The sequence below is a fragment of the Trichophyton benhamiae genome (genome assembly GCF_000151125.1).
Source record: "Trichophyton benhamiae CBS 112371 chromosome Unknown contig01989.5, whole genome shotgun sequence".
NCBI classification, from domain to species: Eukaryota; Fungi; Ascomycota; class Eurotiomycetes; order Onygenales; family Arthrodermataceae; genus Trichophyton; species Trichophyton benhamiae.
The window spans coordinates 1385785-1410082 of record NW_003315112.1 but is presented as its reverse complement, the minus strand read 5'-3'; the positions used below and the strand labels follow the sequence as shown (position 1 = coordinate 1410082).

Genomic DNA, 24298 nt, shown 5'->3' with positions numbered 1-24298 from the left:
TTCTTTTTCTTCTTCTTCTTTTTTTTTTTTTATCTCTTTACTTCCCGTTTGTCCTCTTCACTTCTACTGTCTACCTACCTCTTTGTCTCCAGCCCTCCCTCCATTGGCTTGGATACCTACCTACATACATACATACCCTCTTTTTACTTCTTGCATATGCATACATATTCCTCTCTTGATTGATGATCATCATGGTACCGGCGTTATTCTTCTCGTTTACTGTCCCGCATCCATCAGCCTTTGTCGTCTTCGCCTTAGCCGTGCTATCTCTTTTATGTCCGTTCAACAGCCTGCTGCGTTGCTTGCTTGCCTGTCTGCCTGTCGAAAAAAAACTCTGTTTTTTTATACATACGTACTGCATGCATCCATAGATCTACCTATGTCTGTTCACCTATAGACCAGACTACCTAGGTACAAGTAAATAGAACCACCAAAACAAACCCCAGACTGGCTACAGCACTCTAACTGAGCTAGAGTGTATGTAGCATCTGATGAAAATAACAAACCTCCTATATAAATAAGCCAGCAATCAATTGAATCGTTGGATAAAATCATTTCATTCAAAGTAGCCGTCAGCCGTTAAAAATCTATATATTTAGACAAAATACACTCGTTGAAAAAGAAGTCTAAAAAACCACCTGCCGAAAAACACCCCGTTTTTAACCATGCCCTGCCTCCAGTACACCGTTCACTTAAACATCCTTTTTTAAAACCATTCAACTAACCCTTCTTACCACTTACACACTGCGTGAGACTAACAAGCGTCCAGGCCACGCCCTTCACACAAGCAGTAAGACACCACATTATAAGTGAGAAGAACCAGAATAACGCCCGCAGCGCTGCCCGGGTCGGCCCAGGTAACTTCTCCCCTGCACGCGGTGTCCCATCCGCATACCGTCCGTACCGCTCAACGTCAATCTCCTCAACCATCAGAGCGGGCTTCCTTTTCTTTTTCTGCTGCTGTTGCTGCTGCTGCTGCTGCTGTTTTGTTGTTGTCGTGGTGCCATGTCCACCACCTCCCTGCTGCCGCCGCTGCTGTTGCTTGACTGCGTTGGAGGATCTGCCAATGCCAGCTTCAAGGTCTATCTCCTCGACTTCAGGCTGTCTTTTCCAAGGCCATTTCCAGGATGATACCGACTGGTTCCTTTTCGGTTTCCTTTGTTTTCGCCTAACCTGCGCCATCAACTCCGCTTCTTGTTCGTATTCTTCACGCTCAGCTTGAGTCGTGAAGATCTGTTTGCCGGTTGGTGTAAAGTATCGACGTTCTTCCTCAATACAAGCAGGCTTGTTATTGGGAGTGGAGGTGGATGTCGAAATGGGGTTGGAATGCTCGTTAGCGCTGCCATTGCTGTTGGTCGGGGTATGGTTTGCAAGAACAGAGGCCGGGCTTGGTGTTGGAGGCCGGTACGGGTCAGGGAATTCCTCTGGTTTGGGGGCATAGATGTCGATGCTTTCAAGAACCTGCTTGGTGGTTTCGTTGGAGACGGTTACGGTGAGAATGGCTGCGACCAGGGTATCAATGCTGTGCAGCGATGGGACCGCCGAAAGAATATCGGTCGAAAAGATAGTAAGAGTCATGTGCTCTAAATCCACGGCTGCCAACGGTGTATCAGTCCCCCTCGAGGACGACCCGCTGTTAGGAGCTGACACGACAACGGTAGGGCCATATGATGGGCCGCCGAATGGAGGTAGAGAGTTCGATACTGATGCATTAAGGAGACATGTAGGCACGCTTGACCGGGCTGATTGAGGGCGGCTTCCAGGAGTAGCTGGTGAGGAGTTCATCATCGCCTGGTAGTGTAGTTTATAGCGTGATTGGGCATCCTGCCACTCAAAGAGGCAAGTCTCCTTTGCTTTCACTTGGCTCACTGCAGCACTCTCGGCTTCCATGGCTTGTACAGGGGATAGCTTATTTTGTCTTGCCAATTCTAATGACTGCTCCCTTGCTAGGATCTCTGCCAGTTTCGGGAAAATGGGAATGGTAGTACTGCTGCGGTTTTGGATGTCGTCAAGATTGAGGGTTACGACCGGAGATTTGGTGTTCGGCTTGGTTGGGTGTGTCTTGTGAAGTTCAAAATCACTGATTGTGTCAGTCTTCAGTGTGTAGAAAGCCACAGATCCAGCACCGATATTATACGTGAACGAATCAATCCTACGTCGTTGTTAGTTTTAGACTAGATATCCCATGAAAAATACCAGACGAGGCCTACCTTCGGATATTCAGGTGAAAAGTGCCGGCATCAGATCCAGAGCTTTCACCACACGTGGCATTCCATAGCTTTTCAAGGGATTCCACTGGAGCGATCATGGGCCCATCGATGGATGTAAATGAACTGGGGCATGCAGAAGTAGATGGAGGTGAAAGAGATCCATAGTCTACTCGCGACGGTGCTTGGTCCGAACTACTTCTAGGTGATCCTGCATTCGGATAATATCTCTGTTGACTCAGAGGCAGGTCAGGATCATATCGAGGAAATATAGATCTCATCGGAGGCGGTGGAGGTGGAGGAAGAGGTGATGAATTGTCCTGTCCTGGCGAATTGCCAACATCACGGGGTTCGCCCTCCGAAGTCGAAGGTGATGACCATCCTCCCGGGGTTGAATCGCCCTGGGAGTTTGTAGAACTGACAGTCTTCGCCCTTTTACGTGACGAGGAAGTCGTCGACTTGGATCTGTTCGGGGTAGATGACCGGGGAGGAGGAAAGACAGCAAACTTATGCTGAGAGTTCCCATTTAGCCGTGGGACTGGTGGTGGTGACTGGCTGTCTACCGACTTTGGCATGCTTGATCTCGACATGGATGACGGCGACGGAGATACCCTTCTGTGAGGCTGTGGAAAGACAAAAATCTTATCTTCTCTGGATGCCGTGTTATTTGGATAATTTGGCTCCGTACGTGCCTGTTGAGATGGTATAATACTATTTGTGTCTTCGATTATCCGCAAAATCACAGCTTCAGTTTGACCGCCAACTTTTGTATCCTCGAGAACAGGAGACATTCGAGGAGATTTTGTCCTTCGAGGGCGGTGTGCACGCATAGAAGCATTGATGTTGCCGTTGCTGCTGCTTCTGTTGATGCTGCTCTGCCCGGTTTTGTTCGAGGACTGCATGGCGGGAGACAATTGGAATTGTCCCTCAGGGGAATCAGGCATCTGATGTGTAATAAATTAAAAAAAAAAAAAGACGGTCAGGCCAACGGACGTCAGTTAACAGGAATACTGGCCGGGTATGCGATGCACGAAGCACATTCAGCAGGATTTTCGGTGAGCAAAAGAAACAGGGAAAATCAGAGACGGGAGAAACAAAGCAGTTTCTCTCTCTTTCAGCTATGAAAGAGAAGAAGAAGGAAGAAAAAAGTGAGCCCCCGCATTGTGAAAACGGCGGATCACATATTATCTATCGTACAGGGCACAAAAATGAACCCCCGGATGACGGGATATGGCCAACCAGAACGATCAACGAAGGCGGTGCGACGGTTTACCGCTGGGCCTTTTTAGCACCACACCATGAAAAATTCCCACCAGTCCCTTATTTTGTTCCCCCACGCCACACATCAAAGTCTCTGTCTGGAAGAATCTTGTTGCATTCTTCCAGTGTTAGCGAGGAGGGCCATTTCAGGAAGGAATCGATGGATCGGCTGAATCACCGTGCATGAAACCTTTCCCGATATGTGCTGGGTTGTCAAGATTGGCATCTTCCGATTCGCTCTGCACGGAGACGGGATGGGTAGCCGCCGTACTTATTGGCAGGCTGTGGTGCAGAAGATGTGACCAGTCCATCGATTGGCGGGGGCCCCCTGCATCCCCGTCACGAACCAGGCGCTTGGAGAGGACAGGGGATCGGCGCGACCAATGCGGTGCTTGGAGGGCACTAGAAGAACTAGTGTAGCCCTTCTAACAAGCAAACAGCGCCCTTCACGTCTGCTTATTGGAGTCGTAATTATAGCATCTCGCCCTGGCGAACCTCCTGTCGTCGTTGTCGAGAGCAACATGCGGTCGGATGTTTTGCTTTTTTTATATTGAGGCTTTGATGAGCCAAAAGGGAAAGACCCACTTAGTTAAAAACGGGCATCAAAATTAGGCTTATCACGTGAGAAGGGGTCCCCCTGGGCCTGGCGGTTGCAGGGACCGCAAAGGAGGACCACAAGCATCATCGCCTGGCTGGGGTGTGATTTCGTTTCTTCAGGGCATGGTTGGTGTGGCCGGTAGCAGGGAGGCTGGGTGCGTAACCGCCCGCAGGGCCATGGGATCCTGGATTTGTTCATGCGGTGCGGAGGTGTGGCACGGGGGGTCGTACTGAGTATATATATTTCTAGTTTCTAGTATGGTACACGTGAAGGGGGGAGCTTCTATGCAGCGTCACGGTTGACCAGGCCTTCTATCATCGAGATAGCGCCATCCATGTTTCCCTTGTTATATAGGAACAGGCCTTGGAGAGCGGCGGCGCTAGTTCCCATAGCCCGGTCTCGCTTCTGGCCATCTTCGTCCTCAATAATACCAAGCGCCGTGAGCCGGTCAAGGAACTCCTTCTTGTACGCGCTAGACTCGTCGAGCTCGCCGTAGAACCTGTCCCAGAGCTGAGACACTTGGTATCTGGTGGCTTCGCCAAGACGAACGGTCATGTCCACTCGGCCGGGCCGCACTAGAGCTTCGTCCAGCCTATCGACGTGGTTAGTGGTGAGGAAAATAATTCGTTCCTCTGCACTAGCAACCCCGTCGAGCGCATTGAGCAAACCGGAGAAGGTGACGTTCGCACCCCGGTATCCATCTTCGTCGGACTGTACGCGCCGTGAGCTAAAGGCCGCATCCACATCTTCAAGTAGGACCAGGGTCCGTGCCGGGATGATAGTAAGCAGGTGATTCAATCGATCGTCCGTCAGGCCTCTCTCACTAAGGTTGAGTACTGCGATATCGTAGTCTAGTTCTCCAGCCAGCGCTTGGATGAAAGAGCTCTTGCCGGTACCCGGGGGGCCGTGGAGCAGGTAGCCTCGCCTGTAAGGAATACCACGATCGTGGTACCATGCTCCACTTGAGAAAAAGTCCTTTACGTCGGCCACAATTCGTTCCTTGACTCCTGCATCCAAGATGACCGAGCTCAATGGTCTCTTGCGCCGAGGCTGACAAAATTGGCGCCACTCTGCTCCCCAGGAATTGTAGATAACAGTCTTTCCTTCATGCGTCTTCACCGCGTACTCGTGTGCTTCTTTGAACAAGTCTTCGAAGATATGCCGTTGCGAGTATAGCGTGGTAAGGGTCACAGTCTCCCATGGACGCCCAGTCTGCAGGTCCCGCGACTTGGCTTCTCGGACGCGATTCACAAAGATGAATGCGTTCTTGTACCTGAGAATATGTTTTCCCGGGCCCGGTATGAGGGCGAAGTGCGTGTGCATCGCCCCGTTTGCGTGTTCGATCTTCTCGGTTTGTATGGACAGGTGACGCATACCGGGTGTGAGCTTGTTCAGCAGTGAATCCATAAAGGATGTCTGCGTCTGCCCTCGAGCAGCTTGATTCGTAAGTTGCGAGCGTTGGTAGAGCGTCATCCAGTTTAAAAACCACGGGTAGGAGTCGTCCTTTATGCTAATCTCCACGTCAACCAACATCCGTCTGCGTAAAAGTATAGCCCCATGTCGAATTCCACGCTGCGCAAGTGTGAGGCCTGCTCCTAAACCTGCTAATCCAAATCCCTATCAATTGAGCAAAAATGAGTATTAGTGTATATATTAGCCGAGATTCGACTTCTACACCACTTACAGCTGTGAAAAAGGGGTTATCGGAAAGCTGTGCAAACAACCCTTTATCCGTCTGGATGGCATTTCCTGCTGTCAAGTTCAGCTTCGCTGCTGCCACAGAACTTGCCTGGTCAGCAGCCGCCCCATTCGGTTCCATTGACCTGGAGGCAATTGCCGCAGCATCTTTTCCCAACATATGTGTACCCGTACAGCTCTAGCCTATCTCATATCGCGACAAATCGTCTTCTTGTTATCCAAACTCCGAATCGAAGCTCGCAACTTTTTATTTTTTTTGATATCCGTCGCTGCTTTGACTCTGCTTATGTAATTTAACTTTGTGAGTTACGGATAATAATAACACCGTGCGGCTTAAATAAGGTTGATGATGTAATCTTGAATGTTTACTTAAACTGATGTCATTGACTTGTCGATATCGTCAACGACATTGAAATGACGGTGTTGACAGCCATTGGAATTAGATATGACGAATTCGACTTACATCCGTAGTGCTGTAGTATATAAAAGGGAGTTCTTTCCCCGAAATGCTGAAATGATTCTAATCTTTAACCATCCTAGGCCGTAAATCAGACGATACCCCTTGCTCTAGAAGGATAACGATACCAACTAGAGCTTGATATTAATACGCGTGACAAAGATGTCGCCTCAGACTGACCTTCAAGTTAGGCCCTCGGGTATATTCAAGAGGGTCAAAGATAAGATCCAAGCCTGCTTGGACCTTAAGAAGAAACACGATATGCAACTTGCAGAATTAGGGGAACCGACCGACTCCTACTGCTATAAAGCTACCCTGGTCAAGTACCATTGTCCCCAGACAGATGAGCTTCATGCAACCACTGATACCGAGGCATTCGTAAACAGCTGGGAGTATGTATTCTCTCTTTGGATAAATGTATATTGTGGGTTTAGTCAGGCTAATAAACGAATAGGCCACTAGGCTCAGAACTTTTCCAAAGGCGTATGGAAAAGATTGACGAGAGGGACAAAAAAACCACGGAGGCACACTTACAGTAAGAAAAATATGACACGCATAACCATCCCACTTGTCATCAAAGGGTAACTAACTCTCAGTTCAGGAGACTCCATGAAAGATTCAAGCGCCTGTTCCAAATCCCTGCAGTGGATGTTACCTTTCCGAACTTTCGGTGGACCGCGAGAGTGAATGACATCTACGCAACCTGGATGGGACACTCGAGTGTTTACATGGAGTTCTATTGGAGTGGCCTCACTGTCCTTTGTGACCCTGTATTTGAAGATACGTGTGTGTATCGAGGAGTGAAGGAACGCCGCCTCAATCCACCGCCGTGCAAGATCGAGGATATCCCCTTTATCGATATCGTCTTGATTTCTAACAGCCACCCTCAGCACTTTTCATATCGCACGATAAAAAAGATCCATAAGATTCATCCCTTCTGTCAGTTTATTGTCCCGAGAGGATGCGGGGACTGGTTCAGAGAGAATAGTATCGATACAGTGACCGAGCTTGACTGGTATGAGAAGGTGGACTTTCAGTCCCTGCCATACGCCAATGCATCGGACACCGCTCAGATTGTGGAAGCTGGATGGGAAGAACGCAAAGACGTGAATGCCACTATATGGTGTCTTCCCTGCCAGTATGAAAGCCCCATGGGCCCGGGGAGCAGGGCAAAGGGGCTCTGGGCTGCCTGGCTGATACGGTCGGAAATGTGCAATGTCTATTTCTGCGGGTATGCACCTCGTATCCTCAATGGTAACTATACACATGCTAACATTTCACTAACCAGGGCAACTGGATACCGGACTCCAGAAGATGTCCCGCCCGGCGCGGATCCACTCTTCACGAGGGTTGCAAAACGTCCGTACACCAATAACCGCTGTCCCCAGGAGTTGTGCAAGATCATCGGAAGCATACGCCCTTGTATAGATCTTGCATGCATCCCAATCGGCGGATATAAACCCCGTACTCTCTGGAGCGGGAGGAACTGCGACCCCACCGATGCGATAATGATGCTCGAGGACTTGGGGGCCCAGTTTGGCCTCGCCATAGGCTATGGCACCTGGGGGACCACGAACGAAGAGTCCAGAGCAATTGAGGACGACTTTGAGCGTGCTTGCGTCGCACGGGGGTGTGAAAGCGGCAAGTTCAATATCACTGGAATTGGCCAGACCATAGGATACCCTCAAACCGCTGCTCGCGGACCGGTGGACCCGCAGTCTCTCTGCGAAAACAGGTCCGAGTGGCTGAAGATGAAATTGCGCGAAAAAAGGGGTTATGACCCTTGCTGTGGAAGTGTACCTTACAGGCCTCGTGCACAGTAAGAGATGGCCATCTGATATAGAGGTGTCCTTCCCCTTTGGGCATTCACAGCCTGTTGTCGCCGCCGAGCGTCCCTGTTTGGAATAGTGTGCATGTTTGTTTTGACGCCCGTCCTCAGGTGGGATGTCCTTATAAAAGCCCCTTCTTCTCCTTCTTGTCCTTCTTTTCTTTCTCTTTCTCCTCCCTCTCTCTCTTTTCTTCCTGTCCATAACAAACAACTCTTTACACAAATGAAACCACACTCTTTTATACATATACTCTCCTCTTCACCAGACATATATATGCTGTCTTATGTATATATCCTGCCTATCAGGATTATTATCTGCTATTGCTGCAATAAGATGTACACGACAGGTAAGAAACGTGCTCCTTCGAAGCCATGGTTGACGTTGCTAACCCGCTTGTTCCTCATACAAGCGAATAAAGGGTATCGATATCGGTATTCGGTATTAATATAACCGACGATAATATATCCTCATATCGCTCCCCATTGGGGGGAGCAATTTGCAGACGTTACCCTCCCCTTGGCCCCCCTTACCTCGGACCAAACACCAGCCGGGCTAAGGGGAGGGTGGTGATAGATATCACCCTTTATTACGTTTTCCTCTGTCAAGAGTTTGTTGGAAAACTTGATATTCCGGATTCCATTATATTTGGGTATCGAAAAAATCGATATCACCTCCAATTTTGGAGGTGAAATAAGGGCATCACCTCTCGTATCACGAGAGGTGCCGGGGGGCACCGACAATGGTGTGCCCCCCCGGCGCCCCCGGCCGAGCCGTGAGGTTCCAGAAAACCGACAAGATCGGAAGAATTAATAGGAAACACACACTTCCAGCCGAGGGCATGGGTCCCCCTACCATGGGGGAAAAGGTACGTATAGTCGCGTTTTTCCTCTAGTATTACTGCGCAACTAACAAGCCAGGATAATAGAAAGACCAAGTACCGTTCAATAAAAGAATTATGGGAATATATCCACCTGGATAAGAGGTCCCTCCGAGGACAACCTCGGAGGTGATTGTGTGCCGGCTCGTCCTTCGTCCCTCACCTGAAGGACGAGCCGGCGATGGAATAATGTCAAGGAAATCATTGCCAGAATGATACTGGCCCTAGATGGATGTATCAGCTCATCCAAGGTTGACCCCTTTCCAGGGGGGTCAATAGTGACCTCAAAAGAGGTCCAGCAGTAAGTTAGCCGCTCACGTCCACGAAACCTGAGAGTCATTCTAACCGCTTTTCAACCTAAGGCCGAACTCGAGCGCATGAGGAGGATGAACGTATTGGGCCTTTTATTATATATAATGTAAAAGTATAAATATAAAATCCTGTTGTAAGACGTATTCCTGTCATCATCTAGCAAAGAATCAAAATGTTGTTGATGTCGAAGCTGGAGTAAAATGCGCTAGTCTTCTTTGGGTCTAGTGCGGGATCTCTCCCACATGAAGCTTTTCTATGCAAAAAGCGAAAGTCGAAAGTTGATATCAGAGAAGAAGAACAGGAAGACCAAGAAGAAAGCTCCGGCACGTCTAGATATCTGCGCTGTGGGAGGTGTCTTGTGGCCGAGCCCTGTTTATTTGTTCATTTGTTCCGCCTGGGACTCCCTTTATACTGTTATTCTTTTATAATCGAGCTCGCCGTTGCCCAAGATGCAGGCCCCTGTGGTTGTTATGAGTAGGTCCAAATACTCCCGGGCTTCTGCCTGCAGCCTACTTTCTCTCGTACCGTTGCTAATATCAGGCTCCAGATACCCAGAATGAAGGGAGACAGATTGGCCGAAAGGCACAGATGTCAAATATCGCAGCTGCCAAAACGTGAGGAAGCCTGCCGCGAACCCCTCTATCTACGATGATATGGTTACTAAACGAAAGGGGGGATATGTAGCGTTGCTGATATTATCCGATCATGTCTGGGTCCGAAAGCCATGCTTAAGATGCTTCTTGATCCCATGGGCGGAATTGTTTTGACCAATGATGGCCATGCAATCCTTCGAGAGATTGAAGTTGCTCACCCCGCCGCAAAAAGCATGATCGAGCTGAGCCGGACACAAGATGAAGAAGTTGGCGATGGAACTACGACTGTCATTGTTCTCGGTGTGTCCTTTTTTAGTGTATCTGTTATGATCTTTGGGACTGTACTAACTACTATACTCTTTGTAGCCGGAGAAATTCTGGCGCATGCGCTTCCCCAGCTCGAACGCAACATCCACCCTGTTCTCATAATCTCTGCCTTCAAGCGAGCCCTTTCCGACGCTCTTGCCATAATCGAGGAAATATCCCTCCCTGTCGAAGTGGACGATGACAAGGCCATGTACAGTCTGATACAGTCATCGATCGGAACCAAATTCGTCTCTCGCTGGTCAGAACTCATGTGCGGCCTAGCTTTGAAGGCAGTGCGAACCGTATCTCTTGATAACGGCAGTGGTAGAAAGGAAGTTGATATTAAACGATATGCGCGTGTCGAGAAAATCCCCGGCGGCCAGATCGAAGACAGTGAGGTTATAGATGGTGTCATTATCAATAAGGATATAACCCATCCCAAGATGCGAAGAAGGATAGAAAACCCAAGAATCATCCTTCTTGACTGTCCTTTGGAGTATAAGAAGGGAGAATCCCAGACCAACATTGAAGTCAGCAAAGAGGACGATTGGAATAAGATTCTACAGATCGAAGAAGAGCAGGTCAAGCGCATGTGTGATGCCATCATTGCTCTTAAGCCTGACTTGGTCATCACTGAGAAGGGTGTCTCCGGTATGATATTCTACCTCTGTAATTGGATTGACCCCGGCTTTGACGTGACTAACTTCTCCTAGATCTGGCGCAACATTTCCTAGTTAAGCAGAATATCACTGCCCTTCGACGTGTGCGAAAGATGGACAACAATCGAATTGCCCGTGCTACTGGAGCTACCATCGTCAACCGTGTGGATGACCTACAGGAATCCGATGTTGGAACCCAGTGCGGTCTCTTCGAAATTGAAAAGATCGGCGATGAATACTTCTCGTTCCTCAGAAAGTGCAAGAACCCGAAAGCCTGCAGCATCATCCTCAGAGGTCCATCCAAGGATATCCTTAACGAGGTTGAGCGAAACCTTCAAGATGCCATGTCCGTGGCCAGAAACGTTATTTACCATCCTCGCCTATCCCCTGGTGGAGGTGCCACTGAGATGGCCGTCTCCGTCAAGCTTGCTAACCTAGCCAAGTCGGTCGAAGGTGTCCAGCAATGGCCGTACAAGGCCGTCGCCGATGCAATGGAAGTCATACCGCGAACTCTAGTCCAGAACTCCGGTGCCAACCCAATCCAGGTCCTCACTGCTTTGAGAGCCAAGCATGTCGAAGGCCGCAGCACTTGGGGTATCGACGGTGATACCGGAAAGCTTGTTGACATGAAGGAGTATGGCGTATGGGAGCCCGAAGCCGTCAAACTGCAGAGTGTCAAGACCGCTATTGAGGTATTTTTTTACCTTTCTTACCATTTCCCCTAGTTTTTACATAGGTTGCTAACGTACATTTCTTTTCTGTTAGTCTGCATGCCTGCTACTGCGTGTTGATGATATCTGCAGCGCTAAATCCCTAAACCAAGCTGCCAACATGGGAGGCGGTGAAGAATAAACGGTCTGGAGTATTTTCATGATTGGGATATGTCGATCTGGCACATAAAATCGCCGTCAATACATAATGCAAGGGAAAAAAAATTAAACGGAATAGAGAAATCAATTGGCCGCATGCATGTGTGCATGGCCGTGTCATATCAAAAACTAAAATTCGCCTGGGTATCATATCATCTCTTTATAGTACAGCATCACCCGTCTAGACCCGCGTATCAATCCTCATCATGGATAATAACGCCGGGAACCTCGCCGTTGTCATGTCCGTCTTCCTTGGTCCCCGACACAGTAGCATCCCCATTCGTAGCACGTCCCTTGACAGCCGCATCAGTAGCATCGTTTCCTCCACCATCATCATCACCACCACTCTTTCCCTTCTTCCCCTTGCCTTTCTTTCTCTTCTCTCTTTTCCTCCTATTCTTCTCTGTCTTCTCTTCATCCTTCCGCTTAGCTTCTTCCCTCGCTTTATTGAATTCGATATCGTCCTTCTCCTTTTTCAGCTCCTCCTCCATAAGCTTTATCCGTTCATACTCCCGTCTCCTACTAGCCTTGTAGACATGGAACTCTCCTGATCCAGCTCCCGCGGAGGATCCCTGGACATTCGCTATTATTTCCGGCGGCGGAGCAAGGGTCTTTGGTTTCGATGGTTCCGGTAACCTGATTTCTTTTGAGGGGTCTTTAAACAGCGTTTTTATCTCCTGTGCTTGCTCAGAGAGGGGGGTAAGGGCCCGCCGTTTCGTGGGGCGTTTGCTTCGGGGATCTTGACTTGTGGGAATGGATTCTGGGATCGGCTCTGACATCGTGGTGATGCCCAATAGTGGTCGTTTGACAGGCTATGGGTTTGGTATCTCCTAGTATGTGTATATGCCCAAGTGTATCTTATATTCGCCTTAACAAATGGATACGTGAAATAGCTCGGAACCGTCCGTGTAAACTGCCTGCCGCATCCTGCGTTGAAGAAGAAAGCTGAAGCTCGTCAAAGTTGAAGTTGAATCTTTTTCTTCTTCTTTTCAACGTCTTCAAAGGCCAAAATCGCAGGTCACGTGATATATTTTAACAAAATATCAGTACGCAGTTTGTAAATTGAATATTTTGATTAAACATGAAGTGAATCAGATTACGATAAGTTTGATAGTGAAATCACGTAAAATTCGGACTAGATGCCGTGAAATTATTTGCAGTCTTCCTCGGGAGCAAGAGAGATGCGTAGTTATGGTGTATTAACCTTCTACTGCAGAGCAACCATCACAGGCGTATTCCTACAAGCCACTGATGCTTTACTGAACAATTCCAAGTGTCAAATATTCTAAATAAAGCCCTGTTCATGCGTCCAAATACCCGACATTGAATAGGCGAGCGTGCGTAATAATCGCAAGGGTTGCTGCTATACATCCGTCGAGCCCTAAATGTTGGTCGCAGACCACGAAAGAAAGCAACGTCGCAGTCTTTCAACTTCTCACGCTTGACATCATCACGGCCTGCAATCGTATTGTGCCTTCGGACTGGTAGATCAGTATGCCAACCTATCGTATTGGTGAGTAGATTTATACCGTTACTTTCTGGATGCTTGAGCTGCTTGTTCTCGAGTTGTATACGACGCGCCGTGACGCGACCCGCAAGAGCTATACTAACATCGAAGCACGACTAGAGCTGGCCAGTACTGGCAGGGCTGGCTGCAAGAATAAAGAGTGTCAGGAGAAAAAGGAGAAGATCCTTAAGGGAGAGCTTAGACTAGGCACATTCGTTGACACCGAGCAGTTCCAAAGCTGGGCGTGGAAGCACTGGTAAGTTGTGCTATCTACTGTCGTGTTTGGTCATCGCGCGAATACTGATTCGTGATACTAGGGGGTGTGTGACTCCAAGGCAAATTGCGAGTATCCAGGAGATTGTTGATGAGAATGGAGACCGTGACATGACGCTTCTGGATGGCTACGATGAGATCCCAGCCGACAGCCAGAAGAAAATCGCCGATGCCGTCGAACAAGGCCATGTCGATGATGAGGACTGGAAGGGTGTATGTTCGTCATTCGCCGTATAAGTTTTCTTTAATGACGTGTTATTATAGGATGTGGAGATGAACCGCCCTGGAAAGGTCGGGTTTCGAGTGAGAGCGTCCAAGAAGAAGGTAGGCATCATTATATCCTACACTTATCTAGATATATACATATACTTACTCTGGAGTAGAATCAGAAGGATGAAGACGACGACGAGGACGAGGATGATAAAAAGAAGAGTGGCAAGACCAAAAAGGCACCCAAGCAACAAAAAGGCAAGAGGAAGACTGATGAAGCTGACGAGGCCGAGGAGCCAGCCACTAAAAAGGCCAAAACGAGTGCCAAAGCTGGTGCAAAGAAGACCAAGGCAAATAAGACTAAATCAGAGGACAGCAAAGAGCCCGAGGTAGAGGAAGAAGCCAAAGACGAGGAAGTTGAGGAAAAGAAGCCTAAAAAGTCCAAGGCCAAGGAGGAGAAGGAGAAGAAGGCGACTACTGCCAAAGAGAAGAAAGAAAAGGAGGAAAAGAAGCCCAAGGAGAAGGCTAAGGGAAAAGCGAAGAAGGAAGAGGCGAAGGAGACGAAGGCGAAGGCGAGGAAAGACGATACCAAAGACGCCAAAGAGAAAAAGACGGCGAAGAAGGATACCAAGGAGAAGGAGAAGAAAGAGACCGAGAAGAAGAAAGATACCAAAAAAGAAGAAGCGAAAGAGAAGAAAGAGAAGAAGCCAGCTGCAAAGGCACCGAAAAAGGCGGCTGACAAGGATGCAGCATCCCGTCGAACGAGCGGAAGAGTGTCACGCACAAAAGCTGCTGCTACCTAAGAAGCCCCGCAGCAGGCTCCCCCTCCTCTTATTTCCACGTCTGCCGTGTTGTAAGTGTTATATTAGTTTAATCAACTATGTATGTTCTAGCTGGTATAAATCCTAATTTTTATACACCACCGCGGCTATTCCCGCGCTTATCGCTCTCGCGTTGCCCCGGCAACCGCTAGTGTTTTTGAGGCGGCTCAAAAGTCGCTCTGCCAGCGCCAACTTTTTGATAACTCACAACTACCAAAGCAACTTTTAACGGTCGAGATCGAGTCGCCTCAGAAAAGCAAAAGGAAGGGGAAAAAGAAACGGACAGCAGACACCTAGGTCGACTGGAAATTACATATATACAGCGATGGAGCGGCCGAAGTCTTCGAGCGGACAAACGTCGCTGTTCCAGGTCTATCTGCGACTACGCCCGCCGATCCAGAACAAACATGATGCAAAACAAGAGCCCTTTTTGTCCATTGAGCCTCCCGAGGGCGATGAGCCGTTCCCAACTCACATCACAGTCCAGCCGCCGAATGATGCGAGAAAACGGGCCGTCGAGAAATTCGCATTCACCAAAGTGTTCGAGGAAGAAGCTACACAGCTCGACGTCTTTCAGGAGTCTGGCATGCCATCATTGATTAATGCCGTGCTTTTGGAAAACAGGGATAGCCTGGTGGCGACGCTGGGAGTCACAGGAAGTGGGAAGGTAGGCTGCAACAGGTTCCTGAACTAGCGATTTTGATATTGATGGCATGTCTATATAGAGCCACACGATCCTAGGATCCAAGACGCAGAGAGGTATAACACAGATGTCTCTTGATATCATCTTTAGGTCTCTCGAAAAAACCATACAAGTTCCGGACGATGAAGCAGAGAATCCTCTCCTCGATTCCGTTGCAGCATCAGATCCGTCAGAAGCCCAGATTTACGCTGCAGACCACTTTCTTGAGATGATCTATGGTGACGGAGATCGAGGACGGATCTCAAGAGCGCAGACACCAATGTCCAGGTCTCAGACGCCCATGGTAGGCCATTCATCCCAACTCGGCATCTCAGCATTATTGGGGAAGAATGTACATACATCGGCTTTATCTCATTCAGCACTTGAACAAATACACCAAAAAGCACATATATACCCCTTTATCCCTCAGCTTCCAACCTATAAGTCCGATAATAATCAAAACACAACTTGGAGCCCATGCACATCACCAAAGCTTCCCTCTCAATTGCCCTTTTGGAACAGAAATCACAGCAACACATCAAAGAATGTTACTAAACGGCATCTCAAGGATTCATTCATAGGAACAAGCTCGCGTCGCCCCCACCTCCCTCGAGTTAGCATCTTACCCCAAGACCCTGATACAAGTGGCATTGAAATCTCCGTCCCTGAAACCGATGAGCATGTTGTCCTTGTGTCGATGTACGAAGTGTATAACGACCGAATCTTCGACCTCCTCTCTCCAGCCAGCCAAGTTAACGGAACGCGAGCTGCAAATAACCAGAAAGACCGTCGACGACCATTGCTTTTCAAATCAACCGAAGGCTCAACAGATCGTAAAGTCGTTGCCGGGTTACGGAAAGTTGTTTGCTCAACATATGAGGAAGCCCTGATGGTCCTTGAGACCGGATTGACTGAGCGAAGAGTTACAGGCACGGGAAGCAACAGCGTCAGCTCTAGAAGCCACGGGTTCTTCTGCGTTGAAGTCAAAAAGAAGGTCGTGGATAGGAGATATGGTTACGAATCATGGGCCGGACATACATTTACCATTGTTGATCTTGCGGGTAAGTTACTACCTTTTACGGACGAGGATACAGATATACTAACAGCCGATATAAGGTTCTGAGCGAGCAAGAAACGCAAAAACTGCCGGAGCCACGCTTGCGGAAGCTGGTAAAATTAACGAGAGTCTGATGTATCTTGGGCAATGTCTACAGATGCAGTCAGATCTCCAGGATGGTAATAAGGTGCGTTTCGATTCTATATACTTGCATGGAGTTCATCTAATTTTGGAATTAATAGGCCCTCGTACCATTCAGGCAGTGTAAACTCACAGAGCTCCTGTTTTCAAATTCCTTCCCGTCACCAAACAATGCATCGTCAAATTCACATCCAAGGAATTCCCAAAGGGCCGTCATGCTGGTAATGGCCGACCCCCTAGGTGATTTCAACGCAACCTCTCAGATGTTACGATACTCCGCTCTCGCTAGAGAGGTTACTGTTCCAAGAATTCCATCTATAACCAGCACGATACTATCTGCTCCCCCTAGCTCAGCTACACCAAAGCCCGGCCCTGGTGCCTCAAGTAAGGCTCAAGCCGCTTATGCAGACCAGCTAGAACTCGCGGCCTTGGAAATTGCGCAGATAAGTGATGAATATGAAGCACTTGCTGTCAGATTCTCTGAGGAACAAGCCCTGAGGATTGAAGCAGAGTTCAAGCTCAAAGCTGCTGAAGAGCGATGTCTAGTCATCGAACAAGATATTCGAGAAGAATGTTGGGCCGAGATGGAAGAACGTATGGACGAAGAGAAACGACGGTGGCAAGCTGCCTTGGATGAAGAGGTAATTATCCAGTTTCCTGCTTGTACCAACCCATACTAATGTTCGCTCTAGACTTCTCGAAATGAGAACCACCTAGATATGAAGATCGACATCCTTTCCCGAGGTATTAAGAGTAAGTGCATATCAAGCTCAGTTATATCAGCACCGGAACCAGAGCTGACACCCCCAAGTACACGAAGATCCTGCTCCCGATTCAGCCGAAAGAATAAACGACTTAGAATCTGAAAATGATGCATTACGACGCAAAATAGAGCAACTGGAAAGAGAACTCCATTCTAGATCTCCAACAAAAAAAACTAGATCCAAGAAAAACACTATACCCGGTCGATTTGATTCCACAGATTACAGCTTCATACCCGCTAATGAAAGTGACACTGAGAATACCCAGCTCGACATGAAGAAGTTCAATATCAAGTCCAGCCCACTTGCACAGTCTGGAAAACCGAAAAAGTTAACTACCAGACAGTGGGATCTAGCTCCCGAAGGCGCATATGATTGAACCTAGGGTTTCCTTGGGTGGACACTTTACGATTTACGATTCCCTGTTTGTTTCATGTATATTCCCTTAACAGCTGTACCAGATTTTAATATGGGTTCTTGGAAATATCGATAAATGCGGGGGCACTTCTATGCGGTTGTATCGGGCTTCTGTGGATAATATTAACTGCAGAACCTCTAATAATTGATATCAAATATACTGATATTTATTTAACAATGGTAATGCTATAAAATATATGCTACAAAGGAGCTCAGTATATGAATGATCGTATATATGAAGAACGCCTTGTTGATCCGAGTGACAAAAAAGCAGAAAGTCATCAGGAAGTATATAATACAGTTTGTGAAAACGGGCTACCGTCAATCTTCTGGTAACTCCTCTGTGTCAGATCCATCATCTCCAGCCTCAGCCTCCCCGTCTATCTCCATCTTGGTATCCTGTATAGATGGAGCGGGGATCGAATCATTATCCCCGCCTTCACCGCTGGTGACAGTTGATAACTCCGACCCTGCTTTTGGGGAGAGCATGCGGGCCCTGAGGAGGTGCTGGAATATAGGACTAGACGGCTTCAAAGTGTCCCCTGAACCTGCTTCAGTCTCAAGTTCACTGAGCCCACTCTCTTCTTCCGTGGTATCATGTATACTGGGATCAGGACCAGACGCGTCCTTATCCTCAATATTTTCTCCCTCTTTATCCTCTTCCTCAGGGTTGTCTTCCTTCTCCTCCTCGTTATCTTCACCTTCTTTTTCGTCTTCTTCTTCATTCTCTTCCCCTTCCCTCTCCTCTTCTTCGTTATTTTCTTCCTCCTTTTCTTCCTCATTATTTTCATCCTCTTTTTCTACTCCGTCGTTCTCATCCTTATCATCTGCGTTGGCATCTTCTTTACCTTTCTCCTCCTTGTTTTCATCAAGAGCAGCTTCGGTAGCAGGACCGTTGTCGGTTTGCTCCTCCGCCGTCTGACGCTCTGCCTGGGTTTGCTTGGCCTCGTCCTCAACAGCCTTTGCAGGTTTAGGTGCAGGGCGTGGGGCTTTGGCAGCAATAGCATCAGCCTTTTTCTGCACTTCTTTTCTAGTCACCCCCTTTGCCCGAGGTCTAGGCGCTGGTGCTTGCGCAGAAGTTGTCGCTGGAGGTGTTTCCGCCCCATCACCAGAATCACCCGCCATAAGCAAGTGGTCTACCTTCATTCGCTCCCGATTTTCCTCTCCAGCAACTTGCTCGACAAACTGTGGCAGCGTTTTCTCATATAGCTGGGCATATATATCAGCAACGAGATCGTCAAACATTCCTGACTTGATAACGGTTCCGTTCAACTTTTTCAGCTCCACGGCATCTCGCAACAGTTCTATTGTCGGTATCTCCTCCTTAGCTGGATTTTGACACCAGGCATCCAAACGGCCAGAGTAGAGAGTAAAGTCATCGAGGCTAACACCCTTGAAGACGGCGTCTTCCTTTCCCTCTGGTATGTTACCTATACGTCGAAGCAACTGCATACTCATTAGCCAGCCTGATCACAAATACGCTGGGCTTATATGTTTACCTTTATATACGTAATGCACGTATCCTCCCAAAGCTTGGGAAAGTTCAAATAATCATTGACTTTTCGTCTCACGCGACGGACTAACATATCCAGGTTTGCACGATCATCAAGCTGATCCAGAAGCTGAACGAAAAAGTAAACATATCGGGTAGTATAGACGAAATGTCTTCCGGCTCTCTCGTTTTCTGGCCGCCAGACTTGTACGGTCATAGTCTTCGTGAAGATATGCTGGGTAAGGTCGTTTTTTGCCGCAATTGCGGCCTCCTTGTCTTTCGAGTCATCGTATATTATATGGGCAGCCTATATAGCAAGATTAGCAGCGTGACCTAATATGACCAAACCGGATATGAATACAAACCCTTAAAACAATACGATGATGCCAATTGGACTTATCAGCATTTTGAAGCTGTTTAAGAACCCCCAGGATGAATGGTTTCCAGGATTCCAAGTCTGTAGCTGGTGATAACCCTTTAGCCCACGGGGTAGCAAGTAGTTTTTCGCTAGCTTCCTTCGGCTGTTGCATTATTAGTCCATGTAATTATTTAGTACCTGGAATTATGTCCCACTTACATTGAGATCACCTCGTCGCACAAGTTTATGTGTGATTGAAACAAGTTTGAAATGGGGTTCCAGAATCGGCTCTGACGCTCGGCCATCTTTCTTTTTCGGGAGAGCATCAATGGCGTCTGTCAAAGAGTCCAGGATATCCGACGGTTCGATGGTTTTGTATCGTTCCTTGAGCGGGTCATTACTGCAATACATTTTCCACAGACACTTGCTGAACATAAAGTGGTTTCTAGGGCAAATCATCAGCACAGCACCATCCAAGGGATACATGGAACCAAGACTTACCTCCAGTTCATCGGATTTTCCTTAGTTGCTTTGTGGAAGAGAAAGCTCGCAAAGTACCATGCAGAAAACGGTTTCATAGCACTGAACGGCTTTCCCTCGTACATCCTCTGATCTGCATCACTGCTGAAGTGTCTCATGAATGGAGACACATCAAATGCACCCATTGATAACGGCTCTCTTGTAGATGCATAGATTCGAAGGCCAAATTCCGCATATAAATCGGAAACTTGCTTCTTTTCGCTGGGCTTCAAATCACCTGTTTGGACAGCAGTTGCAACAGCCATAGAATACGCGTGAATAGCTCTGCGCTCTATAGTTGCAAGATCCTCTCTGTCGTTGTTGAGCTTTTCTGCAGACCAAGCGACGTCTTCTTCAAGTCGTAGATCATATACTTGAGCAAGTTGATACCATGTTTCCCACCGATCCTTTCCATGTTCCAGATCATGGCGGAATAGAGTAGCAGCGAGATCTAGGTCATCTGTTGGAGTGGGACCTATTTTCTTCAAAGACCGGAACTTGGCGAGCGCCGCGGAACCCAGGAAGGTGAACCAGCCTTTATCAGCAAGTTCGGCACTCCTGGAATATACGGGGATCATAGACAGTCCAGTGATACCTTGTACACAACGGAAAAGATCCAGGGGGTTTATTGGGGTTTTCAAAAATCTAGACAGGATTCTCTTGTTGAGAGGAGTGGATACCTCTGACTTGCCCATCAGTCCTATTTGCCTTTGTAGCGCGTCGACAGTCGTTTTTAGATCCGATTTCAAATAATCTTTGATATCCATCCGCTTCGTCTGAGAAATAGTAAAGTCAACTAACTTCAGAGCTATTTCTTGATCGAGAGGCTCATATGGACAGCCATGTTCAAACGAAACGTCCAGGTGAGGTGAGAATTTGAACTTGTATAAGTCGTACAGCACTTGCGCAAGGTCATCTTCGTAGACGTCATCAGTTTCTAATGTCAAGAGTTCATCCCTCATAAGTTTAACGAATAGATTCTTCGGGTATTTGCAATATGACCGAAGCCCGAGCGCGTTGTGAACAGACCGTAAGAAGTGTATGCGGTCATCCAAGGGGGTATCAAACAAGTCTTTGTTCTGACCAATACCTTCTCTTAAAAGTGCATACTGCACCATCCATATCTTCACAAATAAGCCGCGTAACTTTTCTTTGAACTGTTCCAGGGACTTTGCAGTTGAAGCAGGGCGAACGTCAGCCGGCGTTATTTGGCCAACACGAACCCCATCCTCGTAAAAGGCGAAAGATTGAAGGATCCTCGAAAGACGAGCAAGGGAAGACATGGACATTTGCAGGTGGGCCCAGTCGAAACACTCGAAAGAAACCTCGGAGTTGTTAACTACCCTCCTCATGACACTGGTAAGTATATCATCCGCTAGTTTTAGCCACTTCAGCAGGCTAGATCGCCTCTCATATACAGGAAAATCCATGCGAGCTGGGCGACCCAGCTCCTGGACAACAGTCTCCAGGGCCCGGAAGTGGCAAGAGACGACTTTCGTTGGATAATCGATGGAATCATATGCCTCGCGAAGACGGCGCCAGAGAAACAGCTTGAGAGTCGCATCACCTTGGTTAAGGAACTCTATCAAATTCTGCACGGTTGTTGAAGGCTCGATATTTTCAGATACGTTGCCATTTTCGTCGGTATACCGAACTGCAGACGGGTCCAGGACCGGCTCTATAGTTTCAATTAGATGCACAGGATCATCTTTTCCGGAGCCAAATATGTCCGTGAAGAAGCTCATAGCCTTAAGGCGAGAAACCTCTTGGTCAATTGCAGTTGTAGATATCTCTGGCATGGTGGTATTATTTGCCAGTGTGATAACCGGGTCCCCCAACGATACTAGAGCGCGTCGAATATCACCGAGGCATGCCAAAACATACTCCCTATCCTGGTCATCTAGCATATTTTCGTGGAAAGTTGTGGCCCATAGATGTCTTAGAACAATGGCAGTCTGTCGATTATCCACGGCACATAGGTCGAGGTAGTAGCTGATGTAACCGCGCGTAAGGGCCCTCCATCGGTTAAGCCTATCCTGCTGTAGAACGGCCGCTTCCTGATCCTTTTCCTTCTGGCAGATAATCGAATCATATATATCCAGATGCAGCTCGTAAATGCTTTGTGACATTTCCACGGCGGTAAGGTCATCCGGCGTGAAGGAGTATGGTGTTTCGTGCGCATGCGAAAGGATCCGTTTCTCCAGGCTCAAGGCGAATTCTCTCATCCTGGCATAGACAAATCCATCTAGTCGTACCAATATCTGGGTAAGGGTGTCCCGAGTGTTTTGCGGCATCCGTTGCGTTGCATAGCTAGAGTCCGTGACAGTGGATATGTCGTGTCCGAGAGATTGTAGGTCGGGTTTGAGATACTTCTCAAGCCACTTGAAAGCAACCTCCTGTATAGTTAGATTGCTGCTATTGACGCTTTCTGCAAACTGCTCCAAACTTTCATTGTCAACCAAATCTACCTCTTGTTCTGCCTTTGCGCCAACTTGTTTGGAGTGTTCAAGGAAAACACTGAGACCGGATTTCCTCACGCCCTTTAAGCCATCCTGGGTATCTGCAAATATATCACTGTGCAATGCTATTTTTCCAAAGGCATCACTCCAGTTCTCAACTATGTACCTCAAGTCACGTACGGCCAAGGTTTCAGGAGTGATCTCCGTGGTGTCTTGATCAGATTCAGTAGAAGCGAGCATCTGCTTTATTTGATCGATACTTCCAAGCTCCTCAACGCCGAACTTTGACAGAAGATCGTTGGCGGTGCTAAACATCCACTCATCGGCGTGGGTATAGATCTCGAGCCTATCTTCGAAGTACCTTGTCTGGTCAAAAATCACTTCCTCTGGCTGTGCCTGTGTGTCGGCAATCGACTCTCGCGCCCTGATACGCTTGCTCTTTGTCCTTACTCCGTCTGTTGGTTCTTCATTGACTATTGAGGCTGAAGAGCGCTTTCTTGTCTGGGGACCAGGCCTTGGTTCTATATCATCCGTGGGCTCATTCGATTTTTCACCTTCCTCTTTGTCTTTGTCAACGGTATTTTCATCTTCATTTTCTTTGGCTGTATCATCTTGAGCATCTTCGCCAGTATTTCCATTCACTTCACCATTACCCTTGGGTTCTGGTTTTTCATCGGCTTGGGCGGAGTCCTTCATTTCAGTATCTTTAGCAGTAGCTTCTTCAGTGCTCGCTTTAGGTTTTGATTCTGCTTCGCCCATATCGGTGGAAGTAGAGCTTTTGTGCTTGGATGGTCTTCGGCCCTGGATGATTGGGAGAGTGGCCGCAGGAGATGCCATCGTGACATCCGAGTCTGCTAGACAAATTTGCAGGTTCCCCTGTACTTCGGCTGTGCCCTGATCAGAGTCATCCTTGCTTAGAAGCTCAAGGAGCTTTTCACCTAGAGCAGCCCAGGAGTTGGCGGAAGGGGTGACAGTAAGGCGTTTAATTTTAGGAAGAGCGAGTGCACAGGATATAGAACCCCCGTTCAGCTGCTTCAAGGCGGAAGGGAGGTACGGAAATGGATCTATCTGCCGCTGCAAAAAATTAAGCAGAGCTTTCCTTGGTTGTTTCTGCGGCAGCTGTGCGAGTGATAAGGGGTCGTGTAGAGCAGTGAAAAACTTCCGTAGATCGCCCACAGCACCGGCTTGCTCAATGCCTAGCTGTTCAAATCCATCGTCGATACCATCCCCGTTCCCTTCAAAAACGCTCTCCAGGCAGAATCTCGAGATGCGGTGACTTCTGAGGGCATCCCCAACCCTACCACACTTGCGCCACAGCTCAAGATCAGTATCATCGCGCTCCAGGGCGTCCGCAAAGTGTCTGATGGCTGATTCAGTGGAAGGAGTGGTATCAGCTATGTCTCCGCCTTGCTCCCATGCATGTCGAACAGTGTCCAGCAAGAATTGGCCGTAATTCTTGTATGACAGGTAAAGAGTTTGCGGCAGCGCACTGGCAGCGGTCTCGGTCTCATCCACGGCAGCAACCGAGACGGCCGACGGCTCGTCAACTTCTTCTATGAAACCATCGTCTGATACGTCTGCTCCGAGATCTGTGTATTGCGGGAGCTTGAATATCTCTGACTTGAAGAGCGCGTCATAAGCTTCTGCGGCTTCCTTGTAGTGCTTTGGCCCCAGCGAGTGGAGTTTGAGGGCAGTCTGGTATAGCTTGAGGGCCTCTTCTATCTGGATCTCGCGAGTGTCATCGATCTCTTCCTCCGGAGAGTCATCGGCCTCTATGTTCAGGGCTGCAAAGGTAGACATGGTCGGTTTTGCCCTGTGAGAGTCCACTGATATATAATAGGGTCCAGCCCGGGGCCTCCAAGGGTATAAAATAGGAGCAAATACGAGCCAAACGCCGATGAAGAAGCTGGCCAGAGACAATCAGGCCGTCTTCTAC

At 48.2% G+C, this 24298-nt stretch overlaps 8 protein-coding genes across 8 annotated transcripts; 4 read left to right on the top strand and 4 right to left on the bottom strand.

Annotated features, from left to right (window-relative positions):
* Positions 1–720: 720 nt before the first annotated feature.
* ARB_05204 (conserved proline-rich protein) lies at positions 721–3151 on the bottom strand (the record flags this gene model as incomplete). Its single annotated transcript, XM_003016864.1, has 2 exons — positions 721–2152; positions 2211–3151. The coding sequence occupies 2 exons, from the start codon at positions 3149–3151 to the stop codon at positions 721–723; spliced, it is 2373 nt and encodes a 790-aa protein (XP_003016910.1).
* A 1196-nt stretch (positions 3152–4347) lies between these two features.
* ARB_05203 (uncharacterized protein) lies at positions 4348–5923 on the bottom strand (the record flags this gene model as incomplete). The annotated part of the gene is made up of 2 exons (XM_003016863.1): positions 4348–5682; positions 5750–5923. The coding sequence occupies 2 exons, from the start codon at positions 5921–5923 to the stop codon at positions 4348–4350; spliced, it is 1509 nt and encodes a 502-aa protein (XP_003016909.1).
* Positions 5924–6382: 459 nt separating this feature from the next.
* Positions 6383–8043, top strand: ARB_05202 (Zn-dependent hydrolase/oxidoreductase family protein, putative; the record flags this gene model as incomplete). Its single annotated transcript, XM_003016862.1, has 2 exons — positions 6383–6612; positions 6801–8043. 2 exons carry the CDS (start codon positions 6383–6385, stop codon positions 8041–8043), a joined length of 1473 nt encoding a protein of 490 aa, XP_003016908.1.
* Positions 8044–9480: 1437 nt separating this feature from the next.
* On the top strand, positions 9481–11648 carry ARB_05201 (uncharacterized protein; the record flags this gene model as incomplete). The annotated part of the gene is made up of 5 exons (XM_003016861.1): positions 9481–9589; positions 9786–9852; positions 9923–10788; positions 10872–11488; positions 11562–11648. The coding sequence occupies 5 exons, from the start codon at positions 9481–9483 to the stop codon at positions 11646–11648; spliced, it is 1746 nt and encodes a 581-aa protein (XP_003016907.1).
* Positions 11649–11859: 211 nt separating this feature from the next.
* On the bottom strand, positions 11860–12444 carry ARB_05200 (uncharacterized protein; the record flags this gene model as incomplete). Its single annotated transcript, XM_003016860.1, has 1 exon — positions 11860–12444. One exon carries the CDS (start codon positions 12442–12444, stop codon positions 11860–11862), a length of 585 nt encoding a protein of 194 aa, XP_003016906.1.
* A 763-nt stretch (positions 12445–13207) lies between these two features.
* On the top strand, positions 13208–14458 carry ARB_05199 (uncharacterized protein; the record flags this gene model as incomplete). The annotated part of the gene is made up of 4 exons (XM_003016859.1): positions 13208–13428; positions 13490–13658; positions 13710–13769; positions 13829–14458. 4 exons carry the CDS (start codon positions 13208–13210, stop codon positions 14456–14458), a joined length of 1080 nt encoding a protein of 359 aa, XP_003016905.1.
* A 343-nt stretch (positions 14459–14801) lies between these two features.
* ARB_05198 (uncharacterized protein) lies at positions 14802–17496 on the top strand (the record flags this gene model as incomplete). Its single annotated transcript, XM_003016858.1, has 6 exons — positions 14802–15143; positions 15202–16219; positions 16275–16402; positions 16458–16997; positions 17049–17109; positions 17195–17496. The coding sequence occupies 6 exons, from the start codon at positions 14802–14804 to the stop codon at positions 17494–17496; spliced, it is 2391 nt and encodes a 796-aa protein (XP_003016904.1).
* A 359-nt stretch (positions 17497–17855) lies between these two features.
* On the bottom strand, positions 17856–24162 carry ARB_05197 (transcriptional corepressor of histone genes (Hir3), putative; the record flags this gene model as incomplete). Its single annotated transcript, XM_003016857.1, has 5 exons — positions 17856–18980; positions 19034–19333; positions 19392–19547; positions 19604–19784; positions 19886–24162. The coding sequence occupies 5 exons, from the start codon at positions 24160–24162 to the stop codon at positions 17856–17858; spliced, it is 6039 nt and encodes a 2012-aa protein (XP_003016903.1).
* Between the last annotated feature and the right edge of the window lie 136 nt (positions 24163–24298).